The following is a 13,221-nucleotide window of genomic DNA, read 5'->3' as shown; positions in this document are numbered from 1 at the left end:
CTAGAATATATGATTTGGAAGAAACCAATGTTGCAAATGATTGGTCAGATTCTATTTATTGTAATTGAGATATTAATATAAATCCATATAGGCACAGCCCATGGACACAGACAATAGTGGGATGAAGGCCTGGGGCAGGGCGTGGGGGAGGCGAGTTAGATGGATGGGACTTGGGGGGGGGGAGAGATGGGAGACATCTGAAATACTCTCAATAATAAAAATAAATTAAAAGCAAAAAAATAAATAAATAAATGGTATCTGGCATAGCATGTTATAATCACCATCTACAAGTAGAAAGCACAATAAAATATTGTACATGAGGTACCTGTTTTTAGACATTTGGCAATAAACAGATCAGGAGATTTCTCACTAAGAAACAGGACACCTAGAAGGTGAGTCTCAAATTTAACTTGACCTTCTGACTGGGAATAATGTCTTAAGCACAGCATAAGAAGTAGAATTAAGCAACCACTAAGAGATTGGAGTCCAGGGATGCTGAAGCAGTTGGAACTTGAAGGAGACAGGACCAGAGATGAACAGAGCCTATTAGATATATGTATTTGGAGGGAAGGTAGCTGCCTTATGTCCTTCATTGAGGATTAGGCTGGGTAAGATTCTACTGAAAGGTAGAGATTCAAATGGATATAATACTATAGGTTCCTGATTTTTTTTAAAAAAATATATATTTTATTGATTTTTTACAGAGAGTAAGAGAGAGGGATAGAGAGTTAGAAACATCAATGAGAGAGAAACATCGATCAGCTGCCTCTTGCATACCCCCTACTGGGGATGTGCCCGAAACCAAGGTACATGCCCTTGACTGGAATCGAACCTGGGACCTTTCAGTCCGCAGGCCGACGCTCTATACACTGAGCCAAACCGGTTTCAGCTAGGTTGGTGATTTTTTTAAATGTATTTTTATTAGTTTCAGATAAGAAGGTGGATGGAGAGAGAGAAACATTAAGGATGAGATAGAATCATTCATCAGTTACTTCCAGCATTCTCCCTACTTGGGGTCAAACCCACAATCCGGGCATGTTCCCTGACTAGGAATTGAATAGTGATATCCTGGTTCACAGGTCTGAGTCATGCCATCTAGGCTCTTTTACCTTTTTTGTCTCATGGTACACATAAGCTAATTACAAAAATTCTGTGTCACACCTGAAAAAATATATAGGTATAATTTTGATTCACTTACATTGCATGGATATTGTTGTGTTTGCTGTTGTCATTTTTTTTTAACTTGACAATGTAAGGGAAAAGATGTCTCTGCCACTGACTAAATAATCAGGTATTGCATGTTTCAAAAATTCTTGCAACACACTCGTTGAAAATCATTGCTCTAGGTCAAACATTGTTGGAAGATAATGGATTGTTCAGCCCAGGCAGCATAGTATGAGCAGGCATTCAGCTGAGACCAGAAAGGCTAATTCTTAAGGGAAGGCATCTGGAGTAATGGGTATTTTTATCACCCCATTCTTCACCCCATATCCTGAAGCAATGAACAGATTAAGGAGGGTTACCATTAAATTAATTACCTTCCTCTACAAAATACAGTACTCTAGCCCTAGTTGGTTTGGCTCAGTGGATAGAGTGGCAGCCTGCAGTCCTAGGTGTTATTCCAGTCAAGGGTAAGTACCTTGGTTGCAGGATCCTCCTGGGCCCTGGACTGTTCTGAGCTCATGGAGTAGGCAATCAATTGATGTGTTTCTCTCACATCAATGTTTCTCTTTGTCTTTCCCTCTCTCTTCCACTGTCCCTAAAAAAATCAATGGAAATATATCCTCAGATGAGGATTAACAAAATGCAATACTCTATATATAAAAGGCTAAACGACTGTCCAACCATTTGACAGATAGCTATGACTCCCAATGACCACCCGGGCAGATGCTCTGACCACTAGCTATAATGTGCACTGACCACCAGGGTGCAGATACTCAATGCAGGAGTTGCTGGGCTACAGTGACTTGACAGCCCCCAAATCCAGAGAGGAGGGAGTCCAATTCCAGGGTGCATCACCTGAGAACCACCCTCTTGCAATCTGGGCCCCCTTGGGGCATTTCAGAGAGCCAGGTTTGGCCCAATCCCAGAAGGCTAGGCTAAGGGCCCCCACCTGCCAGAGGTATCCGGCTCACTCTGCAGAGGCCCTTTGAGCTGCAGGGTTGCCCCATGTGCAACCCACTGGGGAGGGACTGGGGGAGGTTGGCTCTAGCGTGTGTTGGGCCTGTCTCGCCTAGTCCTGCCCTCCCAGCCACCTTATAATTAATTTGCTTTCAATGTGCCCAAATATGTGCACCAGGGCACTAGTTCTCTATAAAGGGTTCCAACATTGTAGAGGAAGGCAATAAATGCACATAAAAGCAGAAAAAATGAGAAAAAGAAATCAGGGGCTATAAAGACACACATGTAACACCGTAATCAATAAAGAAATTTTAAAAAATAAATCAATGAAAAATAAATCAATGAAAAATAAAACATTAAAGCCCAGAACTTAGTTCCTTAAAATAACTAAAAATTAATAATCCTAGTAAGACTTCTACAAAATAAGAAATACTATCAATATTAGGGATAAAAGGAGATTTTACTAGTCACAGAGAAAAATAAATATTTGAGAGCATTTTAAAAGCTAATAATTTAGATGAAATAAAAATTTTTATTTCTCTGGAACACATATCCAGGTATATGATTGACAAGCCATATTGTAAGTGTATGTTTATATTTTAAAAGGAATTAAAGCAGGGGAGGGAGGTGGGGGGGTGGAAGAGATCAACCAATGAACTCATATCATATATGCATAGCCCATGGGCACAGACAATAGGGTGGTTAAGGCCTCAGGTGGTGGTGGTGCCAGGGTGGTAGAGGTCAATGGGGGAAACAAGGGACATATGTAATACTTGCAACAAAAAAGATTTTTTAAAAAAAGGCATTACCAAAATATTTGCCAGAATGTTGTACTATCTTATATTTCCACTGGCAATGTGTGAGAGATTAGTGTCTGCATTCCTGCCCTGGTGATCACTATTCAGGATTTTAAAAAAAATAGACATTCTTATAGATGTGTAGTGATATCGCCTGTGATTCTGATTGGCATTTCCCAGTAACTAATGATGTTGGACATATTTTCATGTGCTTATTTGTTCCCTTTTTGTGAAATATCAATTAAATGTCTTTTGATTTTTTAAATAAAATTTTGAGCAACCAATACATTCAAAATAGAGATGTCTATTATGTGAATATGTATTATTCCAGATATGTGGTATGCAAATATTTTCTCCATTGTTGTAATTTGTCTACATTCTTTACAAAAGGACATTGATCAGAAATTTTTGCATTGTTCTCTTGGGCTCAGTGAGCATGTTCATGAGAGTTCATTTTAATTCTCTGTCAGGTAAATCATTTAACTTGATTTCATTAGGGTCAGTTTTGGAGATTTATCTTATTCCTTTGTGTGAGACATCTTTTCCTGACTATTTTATTAATTCTCTGTATAGGTGTCTGCTTCTTAGAGGGCTCCCTCAGCCTTCCCTTTGGGGGAGTACAGAAGAGGACCCCACAAAACATCCTGGAAAGAGATTTGGGGGCCTCTACTAGCATTTTGCCATTTTCAGGGCAAAGCAGGCATCTATTTATTCCTGCCTTCTCTGTGCTGATCAGCAGAAAGGACCAGTGGCATTTACCATCTGGAGCGGCTGCCTCTGTTCTTTCCCTGTCAACTGGAGTGTGCAGGACTCATCAGGGCTCCAGGATTGGTGAGACAGATGCTAGTTCCTTGGGCAATTGTGGTGAAGTGGAGGCACTGCATGTGTGGATCAACTCTTTCCTACCCCAGGAGGAAGCACAGAGCTGGGATTTTCCATCCACTCACTCTGGGCAGAGTTAGGGTGGGGATGAATCAATGGTGTCTGGTAGCCACCGCCTCTATTGTTGCTTGGCTGGCTAGACTGTGCTGAACCCATTGGATCTCCAGGACTCCTGTCACAGATACTAGTTCTTTGGGTCAGCCCCACAGAAACATTAGGGCCCTGGACTTGTGCGCAAACCGCTTCCCACCCATCAGTAGGATGGTAACTAGAGGATGTGTTTCTGATCATAAGGCAGTGCTCTGGGGCAGAGTTTCTGGTGAAAAGGTCTTCCAATCCTCCCTACTAGCTTTGGTAAGAGATTTTCCACTCTTCTATGATGTGCAGGAGGCTTTCTATTAGTTTCTGGTTTCTCACAAAGGGAAATTGCCTGTGAAGTGTTGTTGAATTGGTCTGTTTGTTGGGGGATGGAGGAGATAGCGATTCTTATTGCACCATCTTCCTGCCCAGAATTTAATTTCGATGTTCATTGTAACAAGTTTACATAGCTTTTTAAAAACCTTTGTGATAGTTTCAACATGTCCCTCATGTCAATATTGGTATCAGTTGGTTGTATTTTCCCATTTTTGCTGTGATTTTCTTGCTTGTTGGTAGAGGATGTGATTTTCAGTTGCATTCTTCACGTTTTAATAATCTAAATTTGAAAGCAGTCACCCAGGTTAAGTGTAGATTTAGTGTGTTCTATTGTTCCAATGACAGGTTAGCTTTCTTGGATCTTTTGATGTTATATTGTTCCAAGTGCTCCAGATCCTCACTAGTACTTATTTTTCATTTTTTAAAATGTATCCTTATTGATTAAAGTATTACAGATGCTATTTGTTATTTTGATGTTGATTTGAACAAGACCCTTATCAATTATATGATTTGCAAATATTTTCCCCCATTTCATGAGTTGTCTCTTTCTAGATCATATCCTTTGATGTGCAAAAGTTTTTGTAATTTTAATAAATTCCACTTTATTTTTGGTTGTTGTTTGTGCTTTCTGTGTCAGAACTAAGGAAAGACTGCCCACTGCCATATCCAAATTTATGGAGATTTACCCCTATTATTTCTTGTAAGAGTTTTATAGTTTCAGCTCTTATATTTGGATGTTTGATCCATTTGGACTTAATTATTGTACACTAGAGGCCCGGTGCATGAATTTGTGCACCAGTGGGGTACCTCAGCCCGGCCAGCAGAGATTGGGCTGAAACCAGCTCTCCAATATCCCCTGAGGGGTCCTGGATTGCAAGAGGGTGCAGGCCAGGCTGAAGGACCCCACTGGTACACAATCAGGGCCATGGAGGGACCACGGGACGGGGGAGGGGGGGATCCCAGGGCATGTCCAGCCATCTCACCCAGTCCTGATTGGCCAGACCCAAACAGCAAGCTAACCTACTGGTCGGAGCATCTGTCCCCTTTGGTCAGTGTGCGCCATAGCAAGTGGTCAAACGGTTGAACGTTTGGACAGTTAGCATATTAGGATTTTATTATATAGGGCGGTGTATAATAATACCTGATATTATCTTTTGCATATGGATTTTCAGTTTTTCTAGCACAATTTGTTGACGAGATTATTCCTTATACATTGAATAATCTTGGAAGTTATGTAAAAATCTATTATCTATAGATGTATGAGTTTATTTCTGAACTCATAATTCTATTACATTGGTCTGTATGTCTCTCTTATTACAGTACCACACTGTTTTGATTATTGTAGCTGTATTCTAAGTTTTTATTATAAAAAAAAAACTCTTACAGAGTTTTAATTGGGTTACATATCTTTTTATTCCTGAGCTGTAATATCTCTTTTTATATATTAGATACAAGTTCTTTTAAAATATATGCACAAACAACAACAGAAAATAAACCGGAGTTCATTGAAACTACAAAAACTTTTGTACATAGATACAAAACAGAAATATATATAGAACAGAATAATAGTTGCCAGATGGGGAGAGAATTTGGAGGACTGGGTGAAAAAGGGAAGGGATTAGGAAGTACAAGTTGGCATTTACAGAATATTCACAGAAATGTAGAGTACAGCATAGAAAATATAGTCAATAATATTGCAAAAATTGTGTATTGTGTTAGGTGGGTACTGAAAATATCAAGGGAAACACATTGTAAATTATCTAATATGAAATCATATTAATGTAAATTGTAATTTAAAAATAAAATTTAAATTAAAAAATAAATTAAATAAAAAAATATATATATTATGAATCATTTCATCTAGGCCATGGTTTGCCTTTTTATTTCCTCAATAATATCTTTTTTAAAAATTAATATACCTAATTTTTTCAGCATATTTAGCTTTATGAAAAAAAGTGGAAAGCACAGAAAATTTCCCTGCATCATAACAAATTAGTTACCCTATTATTAACATCTTGGATTAGAATTCTATTTGAGTTCACAATTTATGAGCCAATCCTAAATTTATGAGCCAATTTATGAGCTCACACAATTTATGAGCCAATCCTACCTAATAAAGAGGGAGTATGCTAATTGACCCTCACACTGTCACAAAGATGGTGGCGCCCACAGCCAATAAGGAGATAATATGCTAATTGACTGTCACACCCTCAAATGTGGCGGCACCCACATCCACAAGATGGCAGTGCCCAGTCCCCTCAGCCCTGCTGGGGTGGCAGGTACCTGGCCACCCCTCGCGCCTGCCTCTGGAGTTCCCCAGTCTCTTCAGACCCCCAGCTGCCCAGGGCTGGCCCGAGGCACAAGCAAGACTCGGATGGCAGCTGCCCAACTGCCCAGCTTCCCAGGGCCACCCAAGGCTCAGGTAACCAGGGCTGGTCGAGGCTTGCACTGGCAGCAGTGGAAGCAGCAGAGGTGTGATGGGGCGTTCCTTTCCCTGATTCCTGGGTCGGCTTCTGCCCATGAGGGATCCCAGACTATAAAGGGGGCAGGCCAGGCTGAGGGACCCCCTTCTCCAGTGCATGAATTTTCATGTACCGGGCCTCTAGTATTAATATATTACTACTTATTAAATCTTACAGCTTACATTAGGATTTATTCTTTCTTTCTGATTCTATTTTGCTTGTTTATTTTATATTTTTTTAAATTCAATGGTTGATGTATATTTATTGCCATTTTATTGTTCATATGTTTTTCTTTTTTCTTCTTATTATTCTTGAAGAAGTATTACATTTCATGTAATAGTGGTTTGAAGGTGACAAACTCCTTTATCTTTTGTTCTTTTTTATCTGAGTAGCTATATGTCCTATTCTAAAAGGTTCTTTCAAAATTATAGAATTCATTATTATAGCAAGGATTTTTTGCATGGGATTTATAGCAGATGAGTGTTAAGAGGAAGTAGTTATAGGTAGATCAAAAGGTAATCTGCAAATCTGGTAAATAATATTGGTTAATTGGCTAAATCTGTGCATTTCATAATGTCTAGAAAGTAAGTATGAAACCACACACTTTATGTACAAATCATTCATGAGTGTACCTTTATGTACTCCTGTTAGAAGCATTGCTTTTATCAAGGATATGCCGCAGAGATGCCAAATTCAGTCGTGACACTAAGCACCTGTTCTGGACTCAGGTAATTGCAAATTCCAGAGATCTGCATGATTGACAATCTAGTGTAACATCTTAATTTTTCCAAATTCCTTGAGTGATAGAGTGAAAGCAAAGAAAATATAGGCTTTGGTTGAGTTTTTTCTCATATGCTTAAATTTTCTTTTCCTCCTCTTATCCTATCTAATAAAAGAGTAATATGCAAATTGACCATAACTTCACTATACCCACAAGCCACGCCCACCAGCCAAATAGGAGTGAGTATGCAAATTAACCTAACCAAGGGGGCTGTGGCCAAGTAGCCAGCAGGAGGCTTGGGTTTCCCAGGCAATGGAGGAAGCCAAGCTTCCTTCCCATTTTGGCCGACCCTGGACTCCACTCAAAGCTTCAAAGTTTCAATTATAGAAGATAAATAAATCCCAGCAAAAATTGCAGCATCCACGTAGCTGGAGAGAGCAGGTGGCTTAGGTTGCCCCTGGAGATGGAGGAAGCCAAGCTTCCTGGCCTGCCTTGGCCTCTGCTCAAGGCTACAAAGTTTCAATTATGGAAGATAAATAAATCTCAACAAAAATGGAGGCAGCCATGGAGCTGGAGAGAACAGGAGGCTTGGGTTGCCCCCAGCAGTGGAGGAAGCCAAGCTTCCTGGCCTGCCTTGGCCTCTGCTCAAGGATACAAAGTTTTAATTATAGAAGATAAATAAATCACAACAAAAATGGCTGTGGCCACAGAGCTAGCAGGGGGCTTGGGTTTCCCTATGATGGAGGAAGCCAAGCTTTCCACCCTCCCTGGCCTGCCCTAGCCTCCGCTCAAGGCTACAAAGTTTCAATATAAAAGATAAATAAATCCCAGATACCAGGGCCTCCACTTGGGTCACCAGGAGTGTGGTGGGCCTGCAATCCACCACAGGCCCCTCGCCCATGCCCCACCCTGATCCAGGACACGCTTCAGTGCAAACCAGCCAGCCCTCACACATGCACCAGGCCTCTATCCTATCTAATAAAAGAGTAATATGCAAATTGACCATCACTCCAAAACACAAGATGACTGCCCCCATGTGGACACAAGACAGCTGCCAGAAGATGGCCAGCAGTTGGGAGGACCAGGTCTGCAAGGCAGGGCAGATAGGAGAAACCAGGCCTGCAAGGGAGGGCAGTTGGGGGCAATCAAGCCTGCAGGGGAGGGCAGTAAGGGGTGACCAGGCTGGCAGAGGATGGAAATTGGGGGCAACTGAGCCTGCAGGGATGGGCAGTTGAGGGGGGACAAGGCCTGCAGGGGAGGGCAGTTAGTGGTGACCAGGAATGCAAGGGAGGGCAGTTAGGGGCAATCAGGCTGGCAGGGGAGCAGTTAGGCATCAATCAGTTTGGCAGGGGAGTGGGTAGGGGGTGATCAGGCTGGCAGGCAGAAGTGGTTAGGGGCAATCAGGAAGGCATGCAGGTGAGCAATTGGGAGCCAGCAGTCCTGAAATGTGAGAGGGATGTCCGACTGCCCGTTTAGGTCCGATCCTACCTGGATTGGGCCTAAACAGGCTGTCGGAAATCCCTCCAGGGGTCCCAAATTGGAGAGGGTAGGCTGGGCTGAGGGACACAGCCCCCCATGCATGAATTTCGTGCACCAGGCCTCTAGTATTTTTCATATTTTGTTGTCTCTATCCTAAGCTTACAGTCATAAAATTTATTCAGAATAAGTTCACTAGTATAAAGAATATTCATATGGATTAGCCCTACAAGAACCACAGGGACTTTTAAATGCCATAACAGACAGATGGTATAACATTAGGTTGAAAGTTAATTAGAGTAAAATGGAATGATTCCTAGATTTAATTGTACCATAAGAATAACTATCAAATTTTATAAAAGTTTTTATTTGGTATTGATTTACACTTCTCAAAGAGAAAATCTAAAGTAATTACTTTTATGTCTTTTTATGTGTTTAAATATTCAGGGGATTATTGCAGTTGGTGAACGTCAGTTATGGAATTGAACCATTGGAATCCACAGCCATGTTTGAGCACATGCTTTATCAAATTAAGAATAATAAAGCTGATTTTCTCCCATTACAAGACAATTATCCTATAATCCAATTGGGAGATCAGGCCTACAGGATTCTTGTGAAGTCAGAAGTAAGCCACAGTATTCTGATATTTTCATTTTGCTACTTTTGATAAACTTATTCTCATAGAAATTTGTTATATTTAAAAAAAATTTAAACATTTATATTAAAACCTCTTAAAAGATACTTAAGTATTTTATGAATATATTAATAAGAATATCTACACTCATAAGAGAAAAACATGCAAATTGACCATACCTCTGCTACGCCCACAAGCAACACCCACCAGCCAATCAGGAGCGAGTGTGCAAATTAACCCAACCAGGATGGCTGTGGCCATGGAGCGAGCAGGGAGCTTGGGTTTCCCAGGCAATGGAGGTAGCCAAGCTTCCTGCACACCCTGGCTGGCGGACTGCACTCAAAGCTGCAAAGTTTCAATTATAGAAGATAAATAAATGCCAGATACCAGGGCCTCCTCTTGGGTCGCTGGGGGTTGTGGCTGCCCTGCAAATCACCACAGGCCCCTTGCCCAGGCCACCCCATGTCCCAAAGGAAACCCCACCCTGATCTAGGACACCTTTCAGGGAAAACGAGCCTGCCCCCACCCACGCACCAGGCCTCTATCCTATCTAATAAAAGAATAATATGCAAATTGACCATCACGCCAACACACAAGATGGCTGCCCCTATGTGGTCAAAGATGGCTGCCCCCATGTGGACACAAAATGGGCCCCACAAGTTGGACATCAGGGGAGGGCAGTTGGAAGGGACCAGGCCTGCAGGGGAGTGCAGTTGTGGGGGCACCAGGCCTTCAGGGAGGGCAGTTGTGGGGGACTAAGCCTGCAGAGGATGGCAGTTATGGGTGACCAGGCCTGCAGGGGAGGGCAGTTAGGGGCAAACAGGCTGGAAGGGGAGCAGTTAGGCATCAATCATGCTGGCAGGGGTGTGGTTAGGGGGTGATCAGGCTGGCAAGTGGAAGCAGTTAGGGGCAATCAGGAAGGCAGGAAGGTGAGCAGATGGGAGCCAGCTGTCCTGGATTGTGAGAGTGATATCCAACTGCCAGTCTAAATGGGCAGTCAGACATCCCTCGAGAGGTCCCAGATTGGAGAGGGTCAGGCTGTGCTGAGGGACACCACCCCCACCCCTGTGCACGAATTTCATGCACCGGGCCTCATATATACATACATATATATATATATATATATATATATATATATATATATATATCCTACCTAATAAAATAGTAATATGCAAATTGACCACACCTTCACTATTCCCAAGCCACGCCCACCAGCCAAAGCCACACCCACTAGTCAATCAGGGCGAGTATGCAAATTACCCAATAAAGATGGCGGTTAATTTGCATACGCGGAGGGAGGGAGGAGTGAAGACTAAAGACAACTTAGGAGGTAGAGGGAGGAAAAGCGGAAAGCAAGGTGGCTGCCAGTGGGAAAGCCTGGGCGGGGCGGGGCGAAGCGGGCGGGCAGGAGCAGCAGCAGCGCACAAGGCCGCAGCAGCTGCTTGCAGGATTCTTCCTGCAAATGGGCTACTAGTATATATATATATATTAGAGGCCTGTTGCACGAAGTTTCATGCAATAGACCTTCCTTCACCTGGCTGCCGGCACCAGTTCTCCGCCAGCACCAGTTTTCCTCTGGCCACCCGCTGATCAGAGCACCTCCCGCCAGCACGATCGGCCACTCCAAGTTCCTCTAGTACCAGTTTTCCTCTGGCCACCCACCGATCGGAGTGCCTCCCGCCAGCGCTCTGATCAGCGGGTGGCCAGAGGAAAACTGGTGCTGGCACGCAATAGGCCACCCTGAGTTCTACCACTGGCGCCTTCTGCCGGCCCCATGGGTCCTCCCGCAGTGCCGGCCATTGAGGCCGGCAAGAGGAACAGGCAGAGGGAAAACATGAGTCCCCACGCCCCACTCCTCTCGCCAGCCCAATCAGCCACCCCGAGTCCCACCCCCAGCCTCCCACCGGCCCAATCATGGGTGTAGTGGAGTGATGGTTATTTGCATACTTCCCTTTTATTAGGTAGGATATATATATATTCATTCTAATTAAAGGGTAATATGCTAATAAGACTGGGAGACCTTCCAGGAGGCCTTATGGACATCCTTCCAGATAAAGCCATGTTGGTGGAGCTGAGGCAGAGATGGTTAGGGGCAATCAGGTTGGCAGGGGAAGGCAGTTGGCGGTGAGCAGGTTGGCAGGGGAGAGGTACGTGGGGGCAAGCAGAATGGCAGGGGGGCACGTGAGGGTGAGCAGGCAAGCACTGGGGCAGTTGGGGGTAAGCAGGCTGGCAGGGGGGGCAGGTGGGGGCGAGCAGGCCAGCAGAGGAGGCAGTTGGGGTTGATCAGTTCGGCCAGCAGAATGGTTAGAGGCGATCAGGCAGGCAGGCACGTGAGCGGTTAGGAGCCAGCAGTTCCGGATTGTGAGAGGGATGTCCGACTGCTGGTTTATGCCCAATCTCCCAGGTATCAGGCCCAAACTGACAGTCGGACATTCCCTAAACTGTCACAGATTGGAGAAGGTGTGGGCCAGGCTGAGGGACACACCCCCAATGCATTAATTTTGTGCATCGGGCCACTAGTGTATAATAATAGAAGCTTAATATGCTAATTAGACCAGAAGTCCTCCAGACTTCCTTCTGGAATGAAGCTGGGATTTCAGCTCTGAGATTACATAGTGATCCAGGAAGCGAGGGAGAGATCGAGGCTGCTCCAACTTAAAAGGCCTACTGTTGCAACAATTTCATATATATATATATATATATATATATATATATATATACACATATATATATATTATTATTATTTATTTTGCATCCCACTAATGCAATGATACCCAGATTTGCTGGTTATTATTTTTCCCTATTTTCCTTGCCAAAACATATTTTAATTCTATACAAAACTATTATTTTGATAGAAAATTTAAAAGTAGAAAAAAAATCAACTTTTTTTCCCCAAACATCATTATCTGGAGATAGTGGTCTTAGAATTTTGGAATATTTGGTCCAATTTTTACAATGTATCTTCTTATCAATGTGGATTTACAAATATATGGATTTGTTTTTAAACAAAAAATGATCTAGCCATGTACAATTTTTTGAAATTTCCTTTTTTGTTCTTCAGAGGACAATTAATTCATTGACTTTTTTCACTTCTTAAATTACTCGTACCCTGGTGCAACATTCTAAACATTGAAAGGAAATTAATTAGAAGGTTGTCGGCAAGGTGGGACTGGGCAAGACCAGCCAGACATGCCCTGGAGCCAACCTCCCATGGTCCCTCCCCGGCTGGCCACGCCTGGGGTGGCACCCTGGTGGGCATCTATGGAGTGAGTGGGGTACCTCTGGCAGGTGAGGTCTCTTGGCCTGGCGTACAGGGATTGGACCAAAACCGGCTCTCTGACATCCCCAAGGGTCCTGGATTGCAAGAGGGTGGTTCTCAGGTGACACACCCCAGAATCGGGCTCCCTCCTCTTTGGTTCCAGGGTGCATCACCCAAGAACCGCCTCTGCCAAGTCACTGCAGCTCAGCAGCTCCTGCGTTGCGTGTCTGCACCCTGGTGGTCAGTGCGTGTCATATTGACCTGTTGGTTGGCCTGTCAGAAGGGCACTTAGCCTTTCAAATATATAGATTTTATGTGTCTTATTTTAAGTAATATTGGTTAACATTGATTAGCATATTAAATATATGTAAAGATTTCCACTTAATTCTTGTTTAAATGTAGAATGATCACATGACTTTAGCAAATAATTTGGCACTTTTTTTTTTTTCCACAAG

At 43.1% G+C, this 13,221-nt stretch overlaps 1 protein-coding gene across 2 annotated transcripts in view; it reads left to right on the top strand.

Moving 5' to 3' along the window:
• LOC114232389 (A disintegrin and metallopeptidase domain 3-like) overlaps window positions 1-13,221 on the top strand; it is a 109,333-nt gene that overhangs the window by 13,661 nt on the left and 82,451 nt on the right. Inside the window, exons 1-3 of one of the 2 annotated variants that reach the window (XM_054720030.1) lie at window positions 6,562-6,636; window positions 7,328-7,404; window positions 9,321-9,498. In XM_054720030.1, the coding sequence (XP_054576005.1) occupies window positions 6,589-6,636; window positions 7,328-7,404; window positions 9,321-9,498 (303 nt within the window). In that variant the 5' untranslated portion in view covers window positions 6,562-6,588. Of the gene's footprint in view, window positions 1-6,561; window positions 6,637-7,327; window positions 7,405-9,320; window positions 9,499-13,221 lie in introns of those variants that run through there. The other variant, XM_054720029.1, reaches the window with a different exon arrangement.

The sequence above is a fragment of the Eptesicus fuscus genome, chromosome 8 (assembly GCF_027574615.1).
Source record: "Eptesicus fuscus isolate TK198812 chromosome 8, DD_ASM_mEF_20220401, whole genome shotgun sequence".
Lineage (NCBI taxonomy): Eukaryota > Metazoa > Chordata > Mammalia > Chiroptera > Vespertilionidae > Eptesicus > Eptesicus fuscus.
The sequence above is the reverse complement of the archived record's forward strand: the minus strand, read 5'-3'. Positions and strand labels throughout refer to the sequence as shown.